At 47.5% G+C, this 26,683-nt stretch overlaps 2 protein-coding genes across 3 annotated transcripts in view; one reads left to right on the top strand and one right to left on the bottom strand.

Moving 5' to 3' along the window:
- Positions 1-26,683, bottom strand: part of LOC310747938 (tigger transposable element-derived protein 1-like) — a 943,100-nt gene that overhangs the window by 512,318 nt on the left and 404,099 nt on the right. The gene's annotated exons all lie outside the window — the stretch shown is intronic.
- Positions 22,864-26,683, top strand: part of RND2 (Rho family GTPase 2) — a 40,173-nt gene continuing 36,353 nt past the window's right edge. Inside the window, exons 1-2 of the mRNA XM_083583588.1 lie at positions 22,864-23,118; positions 24,763-24,850. Of these exons, the coding sequence (XP_083439714.1) occupies positions 23,017-23,118; positions 24,763-24,850 (190 nt within the window). The 5' untranslated portion in view covers positions 22,864-23,016. The remainder of the gene's footprint in view (positions 23,119-24,762; positions 24,851-26,683) is intronic.

Below are 26,683 nucleotides of genomic sequence, written 5' to 3'. Positions count from 1 at the left end.
TTACGTACACATTTAGCGGCCTCAAAGGCAGCGAGGTCATTCCCAGCCCATGGCTATGCTTCAGGAGTGTGTGTTGGGGGTTTTTTACGTGCACACTAGCAAGAACTGCCTCCAGTGTGCCAACCTCACCTTCGATGTGGCATCCCTTCCCTAAACCGATGGAAGATGGCTCAAGATACGGGCCAGCAAACTTTCTCAGCTGTCCACTGTCCCTCAGACCTTGTGGGGGGGCCGGACTATATTTTGAAGGGGGAAAAATGAACGAATTCCTATGCCCCACAAATAACCCAGAGATGCATTTTAAATAAAAGGACGCATTCTACTCATGTTGCTGCTGGAATGGTATACCAAAGATGAAGAAATTAAATCGGTTATGATCCATTGGGCTAGAGATTTTGGATATAATATAAAGTTATGTGAATGGATAAAACTATGGAACGAAAGGTTAAAATTTACGGCCTGTTCTGCGTTAAAAGAAAATGTTATGAAAATGGTATATAGATGGTATATAACACCAGTGAAGTTAGCAAGAATGTACAAAATGTGTAATAAATGTTGGAAATGTAAAGAAAAGGAAGGGACTTTTTATCATATGTGGTGGGAATGTAAGAAGGTGAAAGGCTTCTGGGAAATGATATATAATGAATTGAAAAAAATGTTGAAATATACATTTGTTAAGAAACCAGAGGCATTTTTGTTAGGAATAGTAGTAAATGAAATAAACAGAAAAGATTATAAGCTTTTTTTATACGCAGTAACAGTGGCAAGAATACTTCTAGCCCAAAAATGGAAACAAGAAGAATTACCGTTGATGGAAGAATGGAGAATGAAGTTAATGGAATACGCAGAACTTGATAAATTAACAGGAAGGATCCGAGGCCTATGAGGCCACAGATTCACTGAAGACTGGAGTAAATTTGTAGACTATTTGAAAAGTATTTGTGATGAATAATTAACGTTTGTAGGTTTGCAAGAGGCTCTGTGAAAATATTAGAAATATTGTAAAAAAGTGAATAAGAGGGAGGAGGTTTTTAATAAAAGGCAATATTAGATTAAGAAATGCGGAAGAAGGATTAAAACGGAGGATTTGCAGAAGAGCTGAGGGAAGTCCAAAAAATGTATCTGTGAAAAATTGTGTTATGTGTTTTTATATTTTTGTATTGTAAAATGAATAAAAAAAAAAGAGCTGCCTCCAGTGTGCCAACCTCAACTTCACCGTGGCATCCCTTCCCTAATCTGATGGAAGATGGCTCAAGACAGGGGTCAGCAAACTTTTTCAGATGTCCACTGTCCCTCAGACCTTGTGGGGGACCAGACTATATTTTGAAGGGAAAAAATGAACGAATTCCTATGCCCCACAAATAACCCAGAGATGCATTTTAAATAAAAGCACACATTCTACCCGTGTAAAAACACCAGGCAGGCCCCACAAATAACCCAGAGATGCATTTTAAATAAAGGGACACATTCTACTCATATAAAAACACGCTGATTCCCGGACTGTCCGTGGGCCGAATTTAGAAGGCGATTGGGCCAGATCCAGGCCCCGGGCCTTAGGTTGCCTACCGATGGCTTAAGGGAATCACAGAAGCATAGAATTGGAAGGAGCTGCAAAGGTCATCTTCTAGTCCAACGCCTTGCAAGGCAGGAATCTTTTGCCCAACTTGAGATTCGAACCCACAGCCCTGGGAAAACACATTGAACTGGAGTGTTGCTCAAGAAGCTACAGCGTCTCTATGAATTGCAGCTAACACCCAGTGCACGAATCCGCTGCACAAATTTTAATAGCCAAAAAGTGGAAAACACAAGAACTACCAACTGTGGAAGAATGGCAGATGAAGATGATGGACTTTATGGAGCTGGCTGATCTCACTGGGAGAATCCGCGACCAGAAAGAAGAGGAATATCAAGAAGACTGGAAGAAATTTAAAGAATATTTGAAGAAATATTGTAATATTAAAGATTAGTAGTTACTTGAAGGTACTAAATAGGCCCAGGATTAAATTAGGATTAAATAAATAAATGAGACATAGATGTTAAGAAAAGTTAAGAAATTTGATTATAATTGGAATATTGTATTTTTGAATAATGATATTGGAAAACTGCTACATTCAGTTACAAGGAAATTCAGATGGAAGAGATTAGAGGAAGTCAAGTAATATGTTTAAGAAGTTGGATGTTTAATTAATTAACCTTTATTGTTTATGTGTTTGTGGTTGTATTTTTGGTTATCATTTGCTATATTTGTTTTATTTCTTTTTTCTTTTTCTTTTATTCTTGTTTCATTGATTTTATAGTATGTGTTGTATTTGTATGAAACTTAATAAATATTATTGGGGGGGGGACACCCAGTGTCCTCAGCATCAAACACCAGCAGTGGGAACGCACTGGAGCCCGAGGAAGTAGTAATGTGTATACAACCCAACCAGGCTGCACTCGGGATGCTAAATGTCAGGGCCCTTCAGTGAGGTTTAAGCAAACTCCCTCCAAGCAGAATTGCAAGCCCAAACTTTGTGCACCCAGGAAAGGAAGACCTTCTACTGTTCTGGTCGGGAGACTTGCAGAACTAGCTCCTTAACATGTTGATAGGTTGCCTGCAGAGTGGATAAAAATCAATGATTTTTGAAAATAATAATAAAAATCAGATTTTTTTGATAAAATGCTTTTGGAAGAAAAATCTTTCTAAAGATAGTTTTCTATTTAAGTTACATTATACAGTGGTACCTCGGGTTAAGTACTTAATTCGTTCCGGAGGTCCGTTCTTAACCCGAAACTGTTCTTAATCTGAAGCACCACTTTAGCTAATGGGGCCTCCCGCTGCTGCCGCGCTGCCGGAGCCCGATTTCTGTTCTCATCCTGAAGCAAAGTTCTTAACCCGATGTACTATTTCTGGGTTAGCGGAGTCTGTAACCTGAAACGTATGTAACCTGAAACGTATGTAACCTGAAGCGTATGGAACACGCGGTACCACTGTAGTTCAAAGGCTATTCATCAGGAAATAAGGATTTGTGTTAAGTTTTTCATGTGTGCTAAGTCTAAGGTTTTTTTAAAAAAATTGTTTAACTACATCAGTTAACAAACATGGATACATATGCTATAATGTTACTGTTTTAGTTAAATACATTGTTTAAATTGTTTTTAAGGAAATTATTATTTTTCTCCTTCCAATAAAGTACAGCAGAAAAGTTGTCCAAATCTAAACAATAATTTCAAAATTACCTGTCTTTGTATTTCTAATATTATAACCAAATCAGTAATTTTTTATATAACTGTAAAAACTACTCTCAAAATTTATTATTCGGAAAATTGAAACCTTCATCTGGTTGTAAATACAGTGGTACCTCGGGTTAAGTACTTAATTCATTCCGGAGGTCCATTATTAACCTGAAACTGTTCTTAACCTGAAGCACCACTTTAGCTAATGGGGCCTCCTGCTGCTGCCGCACCGCCGGAACACAATTTCTGTTCTCATCCTGAAGCAAAGTTCTTAACCTGAAGCACTATATCTGGGTTAGCAGAGTCTGTAACCTGAAGCGTCTGTAACCTGAAGCGTATGTAACCCGAGGTACCACTGTATTAAGATTATGCCAGCAAGAATGAGTCTTTCTGTGAAAAAAAGATTTAAATCAAGTCTTACTGACTAGTGATTTAAATCGATTTGATTTAAATCAAATCCACCCTGGTTGCCTGCATAATCAATGGCACATTTAAGATCCCTCTTCTTTTTCTCCCTGCCATGGAAAACGACAGCATTGCCTCTTCATTTCTCCTGCACAGGGCGAGTTCCGGTTCTGCGTCTTATCTGGAGGAGCGATGGAAGCAAAGTGTCTTGCTGGAACTCCGAGGCTGCTGGAACAGATTCCAAGATTTTGGCTGCTTGCCAGAGGAGGGCCTCAGCTTTGCTGCTGTTGCTGTTTCAGAGGCGTTTCCTCATGAGCTTAGAGGCCTGGGGATCCGCATGACTGTGGAAGAAGGGGAACACACATCCAAAGGGTGGGGTTGCTCTGGAAAAGAACCAATCTGCTGACCTATCCGGTTCAGCCTTAAAGCCAAGAATGTGCGGTCGCAAGGAGTTTTGGAGCAGGAAGGGAGTGGTGGTATTCTGTCTGGAGAACAAGGCTGCAAGCCTAACCCGGCTTACCTAGGGGTAAGCCCCACTGAATTCAACAGGGCTTACTTCTCTGAGTAGACATGGGTCAGGACTGCACTGTAAGTAAACCGAGAAGTGGAACTTCTGCAAGAAAAGGTACCAGGGCTCAAGACTGCTTGCAAACAGCGGCATCTAACCCAAAAGCCCTTTTTTCCAACCCAACGTGAGGAAGGATGCTTGTTATTGCTCTTTGGCAGTTAAGGGGAGGCGAGGGGGGGCGGTGGTCCGCAAGTGTCTCGCTTTGCTGCTGTTCTTTGGTCACAGAAACATCCACCTGCCATTCTCACAGCAGTTCCAGGGAACTCCATATCCTCCAACATTTCTCTGATGGTAATAGGGACATCCTATAGGGAAGTCGTGGGACGCGGGTGGCGCTGTGGGTTAAACCACAGAGCCTAGGGCTTGCCAATCAGAAGGTCAGCGGTTCGAATCCCCACGACGGGGTGAGCTCCCGTTGCTCTGTTCCAGCTCCTGCCAACCTAGCTGTTCGAAAGCACGTCAAAGTGCAAGTAGATAAATAGGTACCACTATTATTATTATTATTATTATTATTATTATTATTATTATATCCTGCCCATTTGGCTGGGTTTCCCCAGCCACTCTGGGCGGCTTCCAACAAAGATTAAAAATGCATTAAAATGTCACACATAAAAAACTTCCCTTAACAGGGCTGCCTTCAGGCGTCTTCTAAATGTCAGGTAGTTGTTTATTTCCTTGACATCTGATGGGAGGGCATTCCACAGGGCGGGCGCCACTACCGAGAAGGCCCTCTGCCTGGTTCCCTGTAGCCTCACTTCTCTCAGGGAGGAAACTGCCAGAAGGCCCTCGGCGCTGGACCTCAGCGTCCGGGCAAAATGATGGGGGTGGAGATGCTCCTTCAGGTATACTGGACCGAGGCTGTTTAGGGCTTTAAAGGTCAGCACCAACACTTTGAATTGTGCTCGGAAACGTACTAGGAGCCAATGGAGGTCTTTCAGGACTGGTGTTATATGGTCTCGGCGGCCGCCCCCAGTCACCAGTCTAGCTGGTGCAATGTTTTCTCACCAAAATATTGAGTTCTGTGTTAATCCTAAAAAGAAAAGGCAACACTTGGGTTACAAGACTGGTGTATAACAGCAGCATTGGGCCGCAGAGTTGGCTGAGGAAGTGACTAATCAGCTGAGGAAATCCAGAAAGTCAGTGCTTGCAGATGATTTTTATACACCGTGAAATTGTCTGATTGCATATGTAAACAGCCGCTCAGAGACAGACTCCTCTAGCAACTTGTGGTTCTATAGGGGTGAACCTATTAGGAAAATCGGCGTCGTGTATACGACTAGCAAACTGATCCGTATTGCAAAGCTCAGGAGCCTTTAAGTATAGAGATTGCCTGGCATTTAAGTCTGTACTTAGGAGGTCAGACTTGGTTCTGAATTATAGGTCAATGTGCGAATGGACTAAACTTTTTGCTATTGTTGTTGTCTTTTAAAATAAACGTGGGTTGGTTTCATCAAAATGAAGGGCTGTGATTTAATGCAGATCAACTACTGTGCAATTTTAAATCCGAATTAAGTATCCCATCCAAAGTAAGTGTAACTTTTTCTACAAACAATATTTTTTTAAAAAAAGAATATTAAGCCTGCAGAGAGCGAGAGTGAGACGCATCTAGAATATACACACATATAAAAAACACTGAGAAAATGTTTTTTTTAAAAATGTTTTGGAAAATATATTGAATTTGTTAAAGGAGTGGAATGTGAATGGACAAAGGACGATGGCAATAAATTATGTCTACAAAACCAGGTCTGGGAACAGAGTCATGGAAGGGTTGCACACTTGAAATGGATATTTGTTGGGAAACAACAAGGGTGCTGATTGCAAGGAAACAAGAAAGGCCAGCTATGAAAATGGACTAAAATTAATAGAAGGATGAGAAGGTGATTAAAGAAGAATGAAGTGGCGACATCAAGAAGCAATGGACATATTTTTGAAACAGAAGCGGGAAACCTAATTATCCTTTTTAAAAAATCGTATTAAATTTAAATAATTTGGATCGATTTGTTAAAGTTTGGAAAACGAATAAAAATTAATATATATAAAAAAGAAAAATATATTGAATTTGCCATAAGCTCACCATCGCCATCTAGTGTCACATTTTATAGCGCCCTTAAAATGTTATATTTGCAGCTGTGTAGCTGAGTCCCCACTGAGAGGGAAAAGATCTCGCAGGAACAGCTCTCCATTTTGAATGTTACGCTTCCGATTTGAGTGCCACACTTCTGTTTCAAGTTTTATGCTGAGGTCTGTCTGTTTTTGCTATTTATTTTTTGTTTTTTTATTTTTGCAGCTCTTTTTGTTTTGTTTTTGTGACTGTGTGGAACCCAGTTCAGCTACTGATTGATTGATTATGTAACTTTCATTGTTTATTGCTTTCATTTTATGGATCAATGGTCTCATTAGATAGTAAAATTCATGTTAAATTGCTCTTTTAGGGGTGCTTTCAAATGAACTCGCTCATCACTGCAAATCCACACTAAACATTGAAAGAAAGCCCATTTGATAAACATTTGAAGTACCCACCAAGATTCCTGGAAACTATAGTTTACCTCTCACCGAAGTATAATAACCAGTTAACATACTACAGTTCCCAGGATTCTATGGTGCTTGGGAAACATGCTTTAAAGGTGCTTTATGGTGTGTACAGAGCCTACAGTTGTGTTGACAATAAAGCTTAAAGGTGTTTCCTTTGCCTTGAGGTATTCTGGGCACTCAAAGAGTTAAGAATTTCCAGCAATCCTTAAACTACAAGGGCCAGAATTCTTTTTTTCTTTCTTTTTTTCTCTCCCCCCCCTTTTTTTGCAATATACATATTAAACGTAAAGGTAAAGGGACCCCTGACCATTAGGTCCAGTCGTGGCCAACTCTGGGGTTGTGGTGCTCATCTCGCTTTATTGGCCGAGGGAGCCGGCGTACAGCTTCCGGGTCATGTGGCCAGCATGACTAAGCCGCTTCTGGCGAACCAGAGCAGCGCACAGAAACGCCGTTTACCTTCCTGCCGTTTACCTATTTATCTACTTGCACTTTGACGTGCTTTCGAACTGCTAGGTTGGCAAGAGCAGGGACCGAGCAACGGGAGCTCACCCCGTCGCGGGGATTCAAACCGCCAACCTTCTGATCGGCAAGTCCAAGAGGCTCTGTGGTTTAACCCACAGCGCCACCCGCGTCCCAATATACATATTACGTACATACAAAAAAAGAAAATAACTGTACAATGGGGAGAAAAAACAAGTTACATTGACTTAACCTACGACAAGACTAACATGTACCGAAGAGTGAAAAATAAAATTAGAAGAAATAAAAAAGACACAGATAAAAAGGAGAAAGAGAAAATAGAAAAGAAAAAGAAACCGTGTCTCATAAACTCATCTTTTTAAGAAATACAAGCCAACCTTATTCCTAACAGAAACCCCTATCTGGCCCATATCTCTGGGTTTATATTAGAGATATGGGCCAGAATTCTTTGAAGGGAAAGAAAGTGCTTGAACGTGCTTTAAAAGGCCAGTGTGTCCATAGCCACGGTCTCATCCTGGGGGCAGCTGAGGTCAGACTGAATGAGGGGGTGGGAGAGGGACCCCTACCTAGCAGCATCCAGCGACAAAGAAACACCTGAGGCAAAGTGGACGCTTTGATCCAACAGCATCAGGAACAGAGTGAATTCTGACAGGGGAAAAGACATGTGTCGCCAGCTAGGCATCCCGGCAGGGCGCCTGGACCATACAGCAGAGCAGCAGGTGTGCTGTCAAGGTGGAACATTTCCATGTTAGTTGCGCCATTGCTTATGCATCACTGGGGATGTGGGATGGGGGACGGGGGGGGGGAATAGGCAATGCATCGTGGAGGGGGAAAAGGACATGGTTTGCTTGAAAAAAGTTGGCTCCCCAAATCTCTTTTCTGATGAAAGTAGCTTTTGCATCTCATTTGGAAACCAAGGACCAGAGTCTGGAGGAAGAATGGGGAGGCACACAATGCCAGATGCTTGAAGTCCAGTGTGAAGTTTCCACAGTCTGTGTTGATTTGGGGAGCCATGTCATCAGCTGGTGTTGGTCCACTGAGCTTCATTAAGTCCAGGGTCAACACAGCCGTCTACCAGGAGATTTTGGAGCACTTCATGCTTCCTTCCGCAGACGAGCTTTATGGGGACGCTGACTTCATTGTCCAGCAGGACTTTGGCACCTGCCCACACTGCCCAAAGTACCAAAACCTGGTTCAATGCCCATGGGATTACTGTGCTTGATTGGCAAGCAAACTCGCCTGACCTGAACCCCATAGAGAATTTATGGGGCATTGCCAAGAGAAAGATGAGAGACATGAGACCAAGCAATGCAGAAGAGCTGAAGGCTGCTATTGAAGCTTCCTGGTCTTCCATAACACCTCAGCAGTGCCACAGGCTGATAGCATCCATGCCACACCGCACTGAGGCAGCAATTGATGCAAAAGGGGCCCAAACCAAGCACTGAGTACATGTGCATGCTTCTACTTCTCAGAGGTCCAGTATTACTCTATTTGCAATCCTTGTTTCACTGATTTCATTTAACATTCTAATTTTCTGAGATTGTTAATTTGGGGTTTTCATCAGCTGTACGCCATGATCATCACAATTATAACAAATAAAGGCTTAACATATCTTGCTTTGCATGTCATGAGTCTATCTCATATATTAGTTTCACCTTTTAAGTTGAATTACTGAAATAAATGAACTTTTCCACAATATTCTAATTTTCTGAGTTTCACTTGTAATAATAATAATAATATTTTATTTATATCCCACCCTCCCCAACCGAAGCCGGGCCTCAGAGCGGCAAACAACAATAAAAATAACACAGTTTACATAAAATCACAATCAATTAATTGAAATACATTCTAAAATGAGTTCATTCTGAATCAAATTAATGGCAACCATTGGGCTAGAGTTCTATGAGGATTACCAAAGGAGGGGGTCAGACTGTGCCCTGACCAAAGGCCTGGTGGAACAGCTCTGTCTTGCAGGCCCTTCGGAAAGATGTCAAGTCCCGCAGGGCCCTAGCCTCTTGTGACAGCGTTCCACCAGATCGGGGCCACAGCCAAAAAGGCCCTGGCTCTGGTTGAGGCCAGCCTAACCTCCCTGTGGCCCGGGACCTCCAATATGTTTTTATTTGAAGACCGTAAGGTCCTCCGTGCAGTGGCGTAGCATGGGGGGTGCAGGGGGGCCGGCCGCACCGGGCGCAACATCTGGGGGTTAGGGTTAGGGGGCGCAAATCCACGGGTTAGGGGTGCAAATTACTTGCCTTGCCCTGGGTTCTGACAACCCACGCTACGCCACTGCCTCCGTGGGACATACCAGGAGAGGCGGTCCTGTAGGTACGAGGGTCCTAGGCCATATAATTATTTTGACGTTGTGAACCACCCTGAGACCTTGCATAGGGCAGAATACAAATTTAATGAACAACAACAATAATAACCATTAACAAATTTAAACAACAACCAAGCCGTATGAAGAATGGTTGAAGGAGCTGGGTATGCTTAGCCTGGAAAAAAGGAGACTGAGAGGAGATATGAAATATCTAAAGGGCTATCAAATGGAAGAGGGTGCAAGCTTGTTTTCTCCTCCCCTGGAGGGCAGGACTCGAACCAAGGACTTGAAGCTCCAAGAAAGGAGATTCCGACTAAACATCAGGAAGAACTTTCTGGCAGTAAGAGCAGTTAGACGGTGGAACAGACTCCCACAAGAGGTGATGGACTCTCCTTCCTTGGAGGTTTTTAAGCAGAGGTTAGACGGCCATCTGTCATGGATGCTTTAGCTGAATTCCTGCATTACAGGGGGTTGGACTGGATGACCCCCAGGGTCCCCTCTATAATAAACGTAAATCTGCCCTTATTCCCTTATGGGGGACACAAGAGCCCTTATAGAGTCCTTTGCAGGTTCTCCATCGGTTGGAGAAAAGAACAGAGGCCAACCAGAGAATATTGAGAAGCAAAGCAGCTAATAAGTCTGATCTTTATTGAACTGTTGCAACAGGGTGCTCCCCTCACACGCAGGACGAGGAGGAGGACCCAGAACCAAGGTGTGTCCGCCCTTATATAGACATTTTAAATTGCCCGCCCTGCAGTCCAAGACGACCCCCTGAAACATCATACCTACATCACAGAAAGGGAGGTCTACAACAGAAATCTGAGTGCATTGTTTACCTCCGGTCTGGCAGGTTACCTGTTAATGCTTACTTGATTGGATACCCTGGGGAGCCTGGCCAGTCTTTTGTAATGATAAATACTTAGTTCCTGAGCCAGGTCACAGGCTCACCCTATTCATACACAGACATACCCTTAAGACAGGATTTGTGAAGGAAAAGACAATGGGGAGGCTTTTCCATTTTCCTTGACCTTGCAGATAAATCATTTGGTCAGTTTGGGAATCAAAATGGTTCCAGGGCTGTTTTCCTGTGCTGCTTCAGACATGTGGTTTATATATTTATGTACGTGGTTTGATTGGTACATTTATGAACATTTATTATATATATAGGACACGGGTGGCGCTGTGGGTTAAACCACAGAGCCCAGGACCTGCCGATCAGAAGGTTGGCGGTTCGAATCCCCACGATGATGTGAGCTCCTGTTGCTCGGTCCCTGCTCCTGCCAACCTAGCAGTTCGAAAGCATGTCAAAGTACAAGTAGATAAATAGATAGCACTCCAGCGGGAAGGTAAACGGCGTTTCTGTGCGCTGCTCTGGTTCGCCAGAAGCGGCTTAGTCATGCTGGCCACATGACCCGGAAGCTGTACGCCAGCTCCCTCGGCCAATAAAGTGAGATGAGCGCCGCAACCCCAGAGTCGGCCATGACTGGACCTAATGGTCAGGGGTCCCTTTACCTTTACCTTTATTATATATATAAGACCTTAATTTTTTTTATTTCACCTCCAACTCTACAATTCTATGGTTCTTTGATTCTATTGCAGATTTAAATGGTTACCTGTGTGCCTAACTATCTGCTGTCCAGGTGCTACGTCTTGAGGGTCGATTCAAGGCCCACCTGCCCTCATTTCGGAGGGTGCTTTCTCTTTAAGCCAGACTGCCCTTCAGTGAGTGGAGCATCCCTTAATTTCTCCCCCCCCCCCAATGCATGACTGTAGGAAAAACCCCAAGAAGCTTTTTTTCAGAGGAATTTAATAAATTTGAACTTAAGGCTTAATAAGAAATTTGAAGCAGGAAGAGAGGAAATAGGGTGGGGGGGGGTTGGGGTTTGTTTGTTTTTTTAAACTACTAATAAAGGGGGGAATATACAACAATGTTCTGGGAAATAAATATTAATTAATTCCACAAGATACACTGTAAATTAAGGTAAGGAGTTGAAAAACAAGCAGAACTAGAACGAAATATTTTGAAATGTTCTCCTTTTTTGCATTAAAGGTTTTTTTCTTTTATTTTCTCAATTGTGCAATCTTATATCTCAATATCTATCTATGGCACTATGTTATGAATTGCAGTTATTCTCCAACCGGTAATTAAAAACAACACACTATGTAATTTGCATGACCGAAGAAGCAGCTCTTTGCTCAAACTCGGATCTGGAGAAAACCGCAGCTTCGCCCTCTTGTGGCTGCAGCTGGTAACTGTTTTCTCCCTGCTTCTGGGATGGCCTGCCCTCTTCTGGTGAAAGAGGGAACTTTGCGAAATGACTGGAGGAAAGTGGTTATTAAATTCAGCCTCAACAAGGAAGTGACCAAACATTGCTAGCCTGCAAAACAAATACTGCAAATAAAAAGGACTGGCTGTTGGGGCCTTGCGTGCCGCCTGAAGCAGCCCACTGGATTTCTTTGCTGCTGAACACAGAGAACTACTTAACCTACTCAATTTCAGCTAGCTCACGCTAGGGCTGGCCGATATATTCATATATCATCCAAAACCGGATTGAAGTTCACATTGTGATAATAGTTTCATAATACGGTGGTACCTCGGGTTCAGAACTTAATTCGTTCTGGAGGTCTGTTCTTAACCTGAAACTGTTCTTAACCTGAAGCACCACTTTAGCTAATGGCGCCTCCCGCTGCTGCCACACCACCAGAGCACAATTTCTGTTCTCATTCTGAAGCAAAGTTCTTAACCTGAAGCACTATTTCTGGGTTACCAGAGTCTGTAACCTGAAGCGTATGTAACCTGAAGCATATGTATCCACTGTATTTGAGCTGGCAATATATTGTGAATCACAATGTGGGTAAGCAGTGCCCAGATTTACGTATAAGATAAACAAGCTATAGCTTAGGACCCCACTCTCTTGGGGCCCCCCCAAAAAAAATTTAAAGGAAAAAAACTATAAAAATATAAGATAAGTTCAACAATTACATTGATAAAATACATACTTTGTTATGTGCAAGTGGCTTTAGATGCCTATTAGGTCCATAAATTACCATATGGCATATATTAAACACAAAAAACAGCGACAATTTCTTGTTAACAAAGGACAGCTGGACATATAAAGGGCCCCATTACCTTCAGTAGCTTAGGGGACCCCTGACCATTAGGTCCAGTCATGACCGATTCTGGGGTTGCAGTGCCTCATCTCGCTTTATTGGCCGAGGGAGCCGGCGTACAGCTTCCAGGTCATGTGGCCAGCATGACTAAGCCGCTTCTGGCGAACCAGAGCAGCGCACGGAAACGCCGTTTACCTTCCCGCTGGAGCGGTACCTATTTATCTACTTGCACTTTGAGGTGCTTTCGAACTGCTAGGTTGGCAGGAGCAGGGACCGAGCAACGGGAGCTCACCCCCTCGCGCCGACCTTCTGATCGGCAAGTCCTAGGCTCTGTGGTTTAACCCACAGTGCCACTCATGTCCCCTTCAGTAGCTTAGGGCCTCATCAAACCTAAATCCGGCCCTGTGTGTAAAAGCTAGCCAGCTAAGCGCTGCAATGTTACCAGCAGCTAACCTCACAATATCACCTGCTAAACACTGCAATGTTGTCACCAGCAGAACATTGCAATCTTCCACAATATTTCAGACGGAACTACTGTATACAGAGACGAACAGGACAATGTCCTGATGACTAATAGTATACTTAGGGGTCTAAACTGGTTACATGACAACATTATCAAACATCACACACTCAGTTTCATCAGCAGGCAAGCCAAAATGCATCCCAACAGGACTTTGGGTTTTGGGCTTGGCTACCTAACAGTAGTATTCAGGGGAATCCAAAGTACGATGATGAGTCATTGTGAATACAAATAATCTGGGACTGCCAGGCTGCCATCAGGAATGATGGAGGCAGAAGCAACAGTGGCAGAAACAGCTTGCCATGACCACAATACCTCATGTTACGTTTGCTTCATGATACATTTTTCAGGTTGCGTCCCGCAGCGACCTGGAAGTACCAGAAAGGGTTACTTCCGGGTTTCGCCACTTGTACATGCGCAGACGCGCAAAATGACGTCACGCGCATGCGCAGAAACGGCGAATTGCAACCTGCGTGTGCGCAGACGTGCAGCTGCGGGTTGCGTCCTATTCATGTTGCGAACGGGCCTCTGGAACGGATCCCATTTACAACGAGAGGTACCACTGTGTGTGTCGGCAGTAGGGGCAACAACCGCGACAACCTGCAAGGACTTGCGGTGGTGGCTCAAACAGCGGTAGCCTGTGAGTCTTTGTGGCGGTGACGGGAGGGGGCAGCAGCAGCTAGGCGTCATGGCGGCAGAAAAATCAGTGGTAGCTTGCAAAGTCTCACAGTGGCAACAGGAGCTGGCGACAGTAGCGGTGGCAGCCTGCAAGGCCTTGTGGCGGTGATAGAGAGTGATGGCAGTATCAGCAGCGACCTGTCACTCACAGCAGTGATGGGAGGTGGCAGCAGTAGCGATGGTGGCCTGCGAGGCCTTGTGGCTGCAACGAGAGGGGGCGGCAGTAATGGCAGCAGCCTGCAAGGTCCCGCGGCAGTGAGTAACGGCAGCAGCGGCAGAGTGCATGGCTTTGCAGCAGCAACGGGAGGTGCAGCAGTAGCGGTGGCGGCTTGTGAGGCCTCACGGCAGCGACAAAAAAGTGGCGGCAGTAATGGCAGCAGCCTGCAAGGCGGTGACAGAGTGACAGCAGTGGCGGTGGGCTGCGAGGCCTCACAGCCGTGACAGGGAGTAACTGTTAAGTTGTGGGTGAACATATCAGATGACACAGCAATTCTTCAAACAGCTCTTGTTTATTCACAGGCCAGAACAGAACTGAACTGAAGGTTCAGCCCGCCTGCTTATATAGAGCTCCACTACAACGCAACAGTAACAACTTTCTGTAGCTACCCAATCACTGAACATCACTTTCAATTCCTTATTTGCATATGTGGACCTGAGTGAAAACTATCTACAGTATCCCCCTGCTGGCCCAGGGTGAGAACTTCAGTACATAACAGTAACGGCAGTAATAGCACCCTGCAAGGCTTCATGGCGGTGACAGGAGGTGCCATAAGTATGGCGGCAGCCTGCAAGGCCTTGCCGCGATGACAAAACAGTGGTGGCCTGCGAGGCCTTTCAGTGGTGATAGAGAATGATGGCAGTAGCGGCGGTTGACTGCAAGGACTCACAGCAGTGATGGGAGGTGGCGGCAGTAGCGGTGGCAGCTGCGAGACCTCATGGTGGTGACGGAAAGTGGTGGCAGTAATGGCAGCAGCCTGTGAGGCCTTGTGGTGGTGATGGGAAGAGGCAGCAGTCATGGCATTGGCCTGTGAGGCTTAGCAGTGGTGACAGGATTTGGCAGCAGAAGCGGTGGTGGTCTGTGAGTCCTTGTGGCAGGGGCCTGCGGGGACTTGTGGCACTGACAGGAGGTGATGGCAGTAGAGGTGTCCTACGAGGCCTTGACTGCGAGGGTCATCTTGTCCAACCCCCTGAACATAGCTGTCAACTTACATATTTGAAAATAAGGGACCAGCAGCCTCGAAAATAAGGGATCAGCAGCCAAAATAAGGGATTTTCCAAGCACAGGTATGTTCAACTTCTGAGCCCCTCCGAGGCAAAGGCAGAAAGCCCAGCCAGCAGCCAAACGAAGCCTCAGGCGGTGGTTCCCACAGCGCAGCAACCCAGCAAAGGGGATGCAGCAAGGAAAACCACCGTCACCTCTCTGCTGGGAAGCGCTGAGCAAAGGCGAGTCCCCAGGCAACGCGGCCGATTTGATCCGCACAAGGCATGCAAGCTCCACCCCCCCAGTCGTTCTTAGACTCCTTATTGGGTGAGCAACGCAGCCAAGCAACCCAGTTGGAGCCTCCCTCCTCCCTGGCCGGCAGGGAGGGAGGGAGGGAGAGGAGTTGCTTCCTTTGAAACCCGGGAAATTTAAGGGACATCATCAATAAGGGACAGCAGCGGGACACGGCGCTGGGATAAGGGACTTTCCCGCCAAATAAGGGACAATTGACAGCTATGCCCCTGAAATGCAGACATCTTTTGCCCAACATGGGGTTCTAACCCATGAACCTGAGATTAAGAACTGCGTGTTCTAATGACTGAGTTATGCAACGTGCCCACATTTAGACACATACGCTTTACGCATGATTAGCGGCACTCTAGCCAAAGCTACAAATACATCTAGAATATTTCTGTGGATGGTGTCAATTGTCTGTCCTCATGTGTATGTGCTATAACCTGCAATTTGGATTTTCTATCTGGGGCACAGCTGTAGTTTCAGCGAGCAAATCTGCACATCCTTATCTCACTTTGCACTGGTAATAAATTTTGCAGGGGCTGTTTGCATGGGGACCAATGCCAGGAGATGTCTCTGCTTCCAGTTGGGAAAACGCTAACATTTATTCATGAAAGATGAACCTGCTTGGAGAAATAAGAAACTAGACCCAACTGCTCATCCATTAATAAATGTCTCATTGACACTGCCAACAACGTTTTAATCTCCACTGCGTCTCTCTCTCTCTCTCTCTCTCTCTCTCTCTCTCTCTCTCTCTCCCCCCCTCTTATATTTTGTCCCATTCTTGACAAATTAAAATTTCCCATTACAGTAAATCTTTGGAGTTCTCTTGTCTTTGGCTCCATGACTCAGGCTGTTGGATATTAGCTGGGAGCTCCGTTCCAAATAAATAAATAACTCGGCTAATTGAAATGGCGAGGTGTCGCGGATTGACATTTTAAGGACATTTGAGTGGCAAGGCTGACACGATGCATCCCACTTGACACGGAGCGGCACGTTCCAGAGGAGAGAGAGAAACTGAGATCTGGCTTTAAGTGGAAACGTGTCTAAGGCTGACACAGGTGTATTGATCCTGCCTGCAGTTCTGCCCAGGTTGTGAGGACCTCTAACCACGAGGAGTAGAAATGCATTAGCCTCATCGCTCGAGTTCCCAAGGCTTGCCATTGCATCTGAGCTATGAACCCAGCCCCTCTCATCTTGTAAATTGGCTGTGCCTTTTTCAGAGCAGGTAGTCTGCCTTCCTGGGACGCGGGTGGAGCTGTGGTCTAAACCACAGAGCCTAGGACTTGCCGATCAGAAGGTCGGCGGTTCGAATCCCTGCGACGGGGTGAGTCCTAGCTCCTGCTCACCTAGCTGTTCGAAAGCACGTCAAAGTGCAAGTAGATAAATAGGTACCACTCCGGCGGGAAGGTAAACAATGTTTCCATGTGCTGCTCTGGTTCGCCAGAAGTGGCTTAGTCATGCCAGCCACATGACCCGGAAAAACTGTTTGCGGACAAACGCTGGCTCCCTCAGCCTATAGAGTGAGATGAGCGTGTAACTCCAGAGTCATCCGCGACTGGACCTAATGGTCAGGGGTCCCTTTACCTTTTTAGTCTGCCTTCCTAGCTGCAGAGGTGAAGGGCTGTGGGGAAGAATCTTCAGAAAATACTCAAAAACACATTTGCTTATAATTGCTACCACCCAGAGGCAAAGGCCCATAATTTAATAAATTTAATAAATTATAATAAAATATATCTGTGGCCTGTTATACCAAGTTGGGCGGGTTTCGGTTTGTTATTATGACATGTATTTTGTGTTTTCATATTGTAAACCACCCTGTGATCTTTGGTTGGATATGCATACTCTCCGACATTTCTCAGATGAAAAGCGACGTCCTATTCCATAATAACAATACAGTGGTACCTCGGGTTAAGAACTTAATTCGTTCTAGAGGTCCGTTCTTAACCTGAAACTGTTCTTAACCTGAGATACCACTTTAGCTAATGGGGCCTCCCACTGCCGCCGCACGATTTCTGTTCTCATCCTGAAGCAAAGTACTTAACCTGAGGTACTATTTCTGGGTTAGCGGAGTCTGTAACCTGAAGCGTATGTAACCCAAGGTACCACTGTAATAATAATTTATACCCCGCCCATCTGACTGGGTTGCTACAGCCACCCTGGGCAGCTTCCAACCTATATAAAAACATAACAAAACATCAAACATTTAATAACTTCCCTGTACAGGGCTGCCTTCAGATGTCTTCTAAAGGTTGCATAATTATTTATCTCCTTGGGTCGCATAACTGCACACCCTCCAAGATTTCTCTGATGGAAACAGTGATGTCCTAAGGAAAAGCAGGACATTCTGGGATCAAACCAGAAAGCGGGATGGCTTCTGTAAATCTGGGACTCTCCCTGGAATATAGGGACTGAAATATACTCAGAGTCGCAAAGTGATTTCATGCTCTTTATTCAGCTCATAGTGGTGAGGAGGAATGAATGAAAGTCTCCTCAAGGTATCTGCTTTATATACATTATTTACACAATGGGCTGCACATGATTGGCTAATTCCGGAATTCTACTGTAAGCCAATCAGGTTGTGGATTCACTTCTATCTGGAGCATGATTGGGTGGTTCCTGCCAACCAATCATACTGCTGCATTGTTCTAGGACCAACCAGACTGCTGCATTCTGAATCCTATTGTTCTAGGACCAATCAGACTGCTGCCTTTTGGATCCTATTGTTCTAGGACCAATCAGACTGCTGCAGTTTGGATCCTATTCAACTCAGAACATAACAGGGACCCTGACCTGTTTTCCAGGCTGCGAAATGGCAATAAACAGCAGCATCCCAGCACAAGGCTGTTGGAAGGGTGAAAACAACAGAGGGCGAGAGATAGGAGCAAACCAGCGGTAAATCACACCAAGCAAGTTGGAGTTAACCCTTTATTAGCAAAAACAGGATCTGCACAGGTGTGGCAGACCAAATGAGCACAGCAACTCATCTATGGCAGGTCTTGCCCCCAAGAAGGTGTTGCGGAGGCTGAATTCCTGCTCCATGATTGCAGTCGTGGGATTTTTGTGTATCACACAACGGTGTATGTTTTGACTCCACAGAGTGGGAAGTGATGGAAACAGGATGTTTGTGTTACTGTGTTCTGTGAAGTGGGACTATTGTCCTTTGTTCTTTCTCTTTGCTTTCTGATGCTAGAGACAGAGGGAGCCATGTTGCAGTGCTCCGTGTGTGTTTATATGTAAATAAAGTAGATTAGCCAAAATGCTGAGGTCTGTCACGCAAACTGCGAAGACTCTGTGGATCCCTAAGTGTGCCGGTGTCTGTTGGCATCGGTCGCTGTGACGTTCGGGCTGAAGAAAGCTCTTAAAGCTCCCGAACGATCGACTGGGAGGGAGAGAACATGCCAGCCGTGCATGTGTCTCTGCCAGGGTCCTACTCGAGTGTAGGACGACCACCTAACAGGTCCCTGCCTCCCCGCAGCTGCCGAGGTTCCTTCCTCTCCAGGGTTTATCCCAGCCAATCGGAGACTGTGCCTGCATGGAGCCAACGTCTCCTCTGCCCGTTTTATGCCTCTTCTGGTCCGGGAGACCAGGGGAGATGGGAGCTTGTCGCAGTAAGAGACGAAGACCCCCATGATTCTTCACCAGCCTGACTTCTGTATGCCTCTCGGCCTCCCTCCTCTCCTCCTTCCGCTTCTGCCTCTGATTCTCAACCGCTCTCTGCCACGGATTCTCCCAGCTCACTCAGCCCTGTTACGCCCTTCCGCTTCTGACACCGCTTCTCCCTCGGACCACAACTCCGCAGGATCTGAGCCTTCTTTCTCTGGGGGTCCCCCAGCTGGTTCCTTCCACCGTTCCTCTGCGTCCAACCGGTGCGTAGCAGCGAGGCATGCTGGGAATTTAAAAGTGTTGGAAAAACAAAACTCTCCGCATGGGGTCAGGAACACCCCTACCATCCCCCCTTCCTTCTCTACGTATCCCAGTAGGAATAGCTCTTTGGCACTAGGTTGTTTTTTTAAGCAGTTGTTTGCGACCATAATGCATCCGGCTGCACTTAGAGTGCTTTTAAAGAGGTTGATTAGCAGCAAACGCTGCACTTCCTTAATGATCACCATTACAAAGCACTGAAAGGAGGCCAGTTCTGGCAGACATCTAGGCTTCACTCTGCCGGAACATGGCCCCCTTTTGACTTCTATGGGGCAGGTTAAGTTGAGAAGTCAAAGCTGTTCCCAGGGTGTGGCTGCTGTCACATGTTGCCAGCTTGCAGGAGCCGCAGGTGAGACCTGAGTACAGGGCAGGGACCAAAGGTGGACAAAGTATATCTGAAGGAGCGTCTCCATCCCCATCGTTCTGCCCGGACACTGAGGTCCAGCGCCAAGGGCCTTCTGGTGGTTCCCTCACTGCGAGAAGCCAAGTTACAGGGAACCAGGCAGAGGGCCTTCTCGGTAGTGGCACCCGCCCTGTGGAACGCCCTCCCACCAGATGTCAAAGAGAACAACAACCAGACTTTTAGAAGACATCTGAAGGCAGCCCTGTTTAGGGAAGCTTTTCATGTTTTATGTATTATGGGATTTTAATATTTTGTTGGAGTGGCTGGGGAAGCCCAGCCAGATGTAAAGGGACCCCTGACCATTAGGTCCAGTCGTGGCCAACTCTGGGGTTGCGGCGCTCATCTCGCTTTATTGGCCGAGGGAGCCGGCATACAGCTTCCGGGTCATGTGGCCAGCATGACTAAGCCGCTTCTGGTGAACCAGAGCAGCGCACGGAAACACCGTTTACCTTCCCGCCGGAGTGGTACCTATTTATCTACTTGCACTTTGAGGTGCTTTCGAAATGCTAGGTTGGCAGGAGCAGGGACCGAGCAGAGGGAGCTCACCCCGTCGCAGAGATTCGAGCCACTGACCTTCTGATCGGCAAGCCCTAGGCTCTGTGGTTTAACCCACAGCGCCACCCGCGTCCCAGCCAGATGGGCGGGGTATAAATAATAAATTTTATTATTATTATTATTATTATTATTATTATTATTAGCACCCCAGAAGGAGCAGGATGTGTCCCCCCATCAAGGGACTACCCCCTCCACTAGCACCCTACCCCACCCCAGGAACCTGAGTACTACCAAGATACCAGTAGCCATTTTTAAAGATCTCTCCTCCTGCTTTCCCCACCATTCTGACAGCCGAGGCAGACTCCCCTGCCCAACCGATGCTAGAACAGTTACTCGTTCAGAGAGGCACCGCGCAGTTTCTTCTGAGGGCTGGCGATTCTGCACTGCGTTCTTTGACCATGCCCAGTGTCATGAGCGATGCAATAAAACTACCCACCTCCTCCTGGCCGGAGAGGAAGAGGCACAACCAGAGCAGCGACTCATGCAGAGACACAGCGGGCAGCCTCCTTTGAGATACAGATGTCCTCAGCAGTCTACCATTACCATTTGAAGCAGAGCGATTGGAGAGCTTCTGCACCATCATGTTTCCTATACCTATTGTTGTTGTTTAGTCATTTAGTCGTGTCCAACTCTTCGTGACTCCATGGACCAGAGCACACCAGGCTCTCCTGTCTTCCACTGCCTCCCGCAGTTTGGTCAAACTCATGTTTGTAGCTTCAAGAACACTGTCCAGCCATCTCGTCCTCTGTCGTCCCCTTCTCCTTGTGCCCTCTATCTTTCCCAACATCAGGGTCTTTTCCAGGGAGTCTTCTCTTCTCATGAGGTGGCCAAAGTACTGGAGCCTCAGCTTCAGGATCTGTCCTTCCAGTGAGCACTCAGGGCTGATTTCCTTCAGAATGGAGAGGTTTGATCTTCTTGCAGTCCATGGGACTCTCAAGAGTCTCCCCCAGCACCATAATTCAAAAGCATCAATTCTTCGGCAATCAGCCTTCTTTATGGTCCAGCTCTCACTTCCATACATCACTACTGGGAAAACCATAGCTTTAACTATACGGACCTTTGTTGGCAAGGTGGTGTCTCTGCTTTTTAAGATGCTGTCTAGGTAATGTCTTGTTTTTCTCAGCAAAAGGGGTTGTGAATTTTCAGATAATGCTCTAAATTAATCCCAGTCAGAAAAGAAGGGTAACATTTTCTGCGGGGGGCGTGGGCCTGCCGAGCGAGCACAATATATAGGATAATTAAATATTTTTAGGCTCGCCCAGCTCTCATGATTAGTTGCGTTAATTAGAACCGTTTCCTCCCCCTCCTTCTTCGCTCAACGCTTGAGGGAAGAACGGCGCCCCCCGGTGGCCAAAGAAGGAAACAAACGATGACGCCGCCGACCGGGAGCCAAGCGCGTGTGCTGCTCTTTTATTTCTGCAAATGTTTTGAGAATTTCTCTCTCTCTCTCTCTCTGCATCACTACGGCATCTCTGTCTTGGGAGTGGCATCTCCCCCTTCCTTTTTTTCTTTAAACACTCCACCCAAATTCGGTGCTAGGGAAAAGGAAAAAAAAAAATCTACTTTGCATCTTAATTTCTCATTTCAGGGGGGGAAAGGAAGCACGTTGAGAGAGAGAACACTTATTGGAGGGGGGGCGGTAAAACAACAGGATTTATTTTTTTTAAAGTGGGATTTAGCAATAAATCCCCACAAATGCTGGAGAGCAAGAAACTGATCTGCGTTTGCCCGTCCAAGCAATTGCATTTTTTCTTTTCCCCACGTGGTGGCCCCGAACAGGGAGATACTGGGGGCAAAAAGGCGGAAAGGAAAGGACCCTGCAAGTTTTCCCCCTTCTTCTTTCCATGATCAAGCAGGGGGCCTTTTAAAAAGAGGGGGACATGGCGATTTTTTGGGGGGGGCGTCGCAGTTCTGCACCATGGACGGAAGCCTCTGCGGGATAATTCCTAAAAGGGGCTGTCGAAGAAGCCTCGTTATCCGAGATGCATCGAGGCGGATGGAGTTGGGGGGGGCGGAGAGATAGGAGCAACTCATCAGCGCCCACCCACCCCAAAATATTTGAGGGTCCGCCGCCCCCATTGATGGAGATTGCCATTCAAAACAGTGCGTTTTGTGATCAATTGCTTGGGGTCCCCCATTGATGGACCTTGCCATTCAAACAGTGCGTTTTGTGATCAATTGCTTGGGGTCCCCCATTGATGGACCTTGCCATTCAAACAGTGCGTTTTGTGATCAATTGCTTGGGGTCCGCCACCCCCAATATTTTATTCCAAGTTGGCATCCTGGGGGGGGGGCGGGAGCAGTGGCGTAGCGTGGGGGGTGCAGGGGGGCGGGCCGCACCGGGCGCAACATCTGGGGTTAGGGCAAATCCACGGGTTAGGGGGCGCAAATCCACGGGTTAGGGGGCGCAAATTACTTGCCTTGCCCCGGGTGCTGACAACCCACGCTACGCCACTGGGCGGGAGAGAGCTAAACCCGCTCCCCCGGTTGCGCATCAGCAAAAGGGACCCTCCGGACGCGCCGGCGAGGCTGGTCTGGTCCTGGGGGGGGGGGGGGGAGAGACTCCTGCTCCGGGGCGCCGCCTGCTGGCGACGGGAGGGTAGGAGCGCCGCGAGGGGGCCGGCGGCGAGCCGGGGGCTCGGGAGGGCGGAGCAGGGGGTGCGGCATCGGGAGCCGGGGAGCCGCGGCAGGAGCCTGTCTGCCAGCGCGGAGAGGCGGGCGGCGGCGGCGGCGATGTTGCTCCTGCTCTTTTCCCGGCGCGGGGACTGAGCGGCGGCCCGCGCCGTCTTGCCTGCCGGGCTGGGAAGGCGCCATGGAGAGCCAGCTGGCCCGCTGCAAGATCGTGGTGGTGGGCGACAGCCAGTGCGGCAAGACGGCGCTGCTCCACGTCTTCGCCAAGGACACCTACCCCGAGGTACGGGGGGGGGGGACGACGCACAGCCTCCCGCAGAGGGAGCCACATCCGACGGGGCGGGGATGCCGGAGGGGACGGAAGGGACCCCCGACGGTCGCGGTGGGTGGGTATTGTGGGTGGGGGGTTCGGGAGATGCAGCCGGAGAGCGGCGTCCAGGCAAGGCGAGCAGGTTGGCCAGCGGGGTCTCCGGTACCTCCGAGGGGGCGGCCGGCCGGTCTCAGGACGTCGAAGGGGGTTAGCGCCCGCTTTGCGCTTGCGGGAGGTCCCAGGTCTTGGATCCCCGACGGCAGCATCGTCCCGAGAGGGCGGAGAGCCCGTGTTTTTAGACGGTGCCCACTAGGTAGGGTGTTCCCTCGGATGTGGCCGGAGACTGCGGGATTTGGGGGGTCTTAGGAAGGGATACGGCTCGTGTCACCTGTTGGGAGAGCCAGGGGCGAGATGGGAGCAGCCAGAACTGAAACACTCTGGAGGGTCAAAATGCAAGGGGTTGTGTGTGTCATGTGTGGTGTAAAATAGGGTTTTTTGGGGGGGCTGAAGGGACCTGGAAGGGACTCTCTGCACAGGGGGGCGCTTCAAGGCGCTTCTCCGCTTCTGCCATAATGGATTCCTTCATCTTCCAAGGTGCCACAAAAATCCTCTTTTTCGGTTAGACTGACTTAGCAGGTTAGGTTAGAGAGTTTGGGTGTCTGGGTGGGGGGCAATTTTGAGAGGGGTGAAGGAGATGGAGGAGGTTCAAGTGAGGAGTCTAGTTCAGGGCAAGCTGGGAGGGAGATTTAGGGTTCTGTAGGGAAACTATGGAACTGAGGAACCGCTGGAACGTCAGGCGGAATGTCAGAAACCCGGAACAACCTGCCTGCCAGCCTGTCTTTGTGGGGCAGCTGGATTTAGGGCAGTGCATCTGGTTCCCTCTAGCTGAGGGCCATAATAATAATAATAATAATAATAATACGCAGTGGCGTAGCGTGGGGGGTGCAGGGGGGGCCGGCCGCACCGGGCGCAACATCTGGGGGGGCGTGCTCGCACTCTTCCACTAATCTAGTGGAAGAGACTCGAGTGCTAAAATCCACGGGTTAGGGGGCGCAAATTACTTGCCTTGCCCCGGGTGCTGACAACCCACGCTACGCCACTGATAATACGGGTAGCTACTAAGAAGCTACGTAAGAAAGCTACTCTACCAAAAGGAATTATTGTGAAAATAAGAAATATTCTTCTTTGCGGGGGGCACCCAATTTTGTCCTTGCATAAAATCGGCCTCTGTTGGGACTGAGGGTTGCAGAACTCAATAAAAGACCTAGAGCTTCTTCTCAGTGCCTTGGCTGAGTCCTGAGACAGAACTTCCTCTAAGCAACCAGGGAGAACCTCTCTTTTGCTTTTACTGGAACATGGCCAGGATCCCACATGAACCACAAATTAGGACGAAAGGTCTTCCAGAGGCAGAGGCGTGCACCGTAAATGTTTGCTTTCAGAAACGGAGTGTTGCTCTTGGGGTTGTGGGGTCCGGCCGCGTGTGTGTCAGGGGCCGAGGTGTGTGAGATCTGGGTTGGGGGTGCTTGCAGTAGGGGGGGTGTTTCTCCCAGTCGGCAGCATGGCCCCCAATTCTGTGGTTTCATGCGTTCTGTTGTCTCTGCTGCCCCCCCCTTGCAGAACTATGTCCCCACGGTGTTTGAGAACTACACGGCCAGTTTTGAGATCGAAAAGCAGCGCATTGAACTCAACATGTGGGACACATCAGGTGAGTGAGGAACAGAAACTTGGGTGGGGGCAGGGAGCGCTCTGGAACTGATAACTGGGGTGAATTTTGCCCGTCCCAGTTGAGGGTTTTTGCGACATAGTCCTGTTTACCTAAATGAATGTGCCCTCTGAATCATTCCAGGAGTTTTAGCACCACTTCCATACAAGGGACAGTTTACCGTATTTTTCGCTCTATAAGACGCACCAGACCACAAGACGCACCTAGTTTTTGGAGGAGGAAAACAAGAAAAAAAATATTCTGAATCTCAGAAGCCAGAACAGCAAGAGGGATCGCTGCGCAGTGAAAGCAGCAATCCCTCTTGCTGTTCTGGTTTCTGGGATAGCTGCGCAGCCTGCATTCGCTCCATAAGACGCACACACATTTCCCCTTACTTTTTAGGAGGGAAAAAGTGAGTTTTATGGAGCAAAAAATACGGTATTTGTTTGTTTCCTTGTTTTCCTTGACCATTCCTAACCTTGCTTGGAAGAGCTTTCTTTCCTGGCTACACCTGCCTGGTTTGGAAGTTTTGTGCTTCGCATGTGTTCAGATGGATACTTTCCTTCCTTATAGTTTTAACTTGGAGCATTAGTTAAACCAGTGTTTCCCAAACTTAGGTCTCCTGCTGCTTTTGGACTACAACTCCCATCCTGCTTGCTAGCTAGGGATGATGGGAGTTGTAGTCCAAAAACAGCTGGAGACCCAAGATTGGGAAACACTCTGAGTTAAACCACCGTCAGGCTTTAAATTTTTCCCCCACTGAATTCCACAAAGGATTATCAGGTTCCCTTTTTCTCTTGGCTCCAGAAATTGCCGTCAACACTTGCGCAGTGTTTTCCAGCATTCTCCTTGCATCCGTTCTTGGGATTATTATAATTTTACCCCAAGGCTCAAGCCTTTTGCTGTTCTCTGGAAAACCCTTTCCCTTAATCTCAAATGCAGTAAGGGGAAAATCTCTCTTTCATATTTTTTGGCTAAGCACTGGTACTTGCATCTTGGTGCTGAGCTCTAGTAAAACCTAGTTACACATCAAGCCCTTTGTGGCGGGGGAGCAGTTGTGATGAACTGGTGGTGAGAGAAAGACTCTTTGTACATGCTCAGAGTTTGCTTCTCCCAGAGCTGGGCATCAGCATTACAAGGAGGTTCTGTTGCTGAGACCTGCTTCAAATCCCATCTCGGATATCCCTTATATAACCCCCCCCCCCACTATAACACCGCTCATAAGCCTCTCTGGATGCTGTGGGGCTGGCCTGCTTTACCTACTTTTTTGAAAAGGTTATAGGGGGATAACATGATCTGGCTAAAACTGGGTGGGGGTGGAAATCATGATGCTGGAGCTTTCCAATTTCATTTAAGGACCCCTCCCTGCCTCTTCCACACACACCCCCGACCCCACCTGCAGTAATTAAAGTACTGCCTTCCTATCCACTCTGTGGCCTCTTTATTTTTGGTGTCCTGTTTCCTGGTAGCACCTGCCTAGGAGTACCTGTGAGAAGGTACAGAATGAATTCTGAGATTCAGGGTGAGGCCGAGAATGAATGAGGCACGGAAAGCTCCGGATCCGAGGGCAGACCTCGCCCCTGGAAGGAATGTAAGGGGAGAAGGGCTCGTTTTCGTACTTTCTTTGCCTGCAAAGAGGGAACGTTGAGTTCTTGCCGGCATTTTAGAAGCAGCTGGATCCTGGAAGCAATTCTGGGGCTTGTCTGGCTCAGCCTGGCTGCCTTTTATGCCTTTTGCCTTTTATTTGTAACCCCTTCCCTCCCCCCAAAAAACCCCCATTTCTTTGTGGTTTTCCATATGCGAGAGAAGGGGCGATGTTGTGCTTCAGCCTTGATG

The sequence above is a fragment of the Podarcis filfolensis genome (assembly GCF_964270895.1).
Source record: "Podarcis filfolensis genome assembly, chromosome: 13".
In the NCBI taxonomy this organism is placed as follows: domain Eukaryota; kingdom Metazoa; phylum Chordata; class Lepidosauria; order Squamata; family Lacertidae; genus Podarcis; species Podarcis filfolensis.
This window is presented reverse-complemented; position numbering and strand designations above follow the sequence as displayed.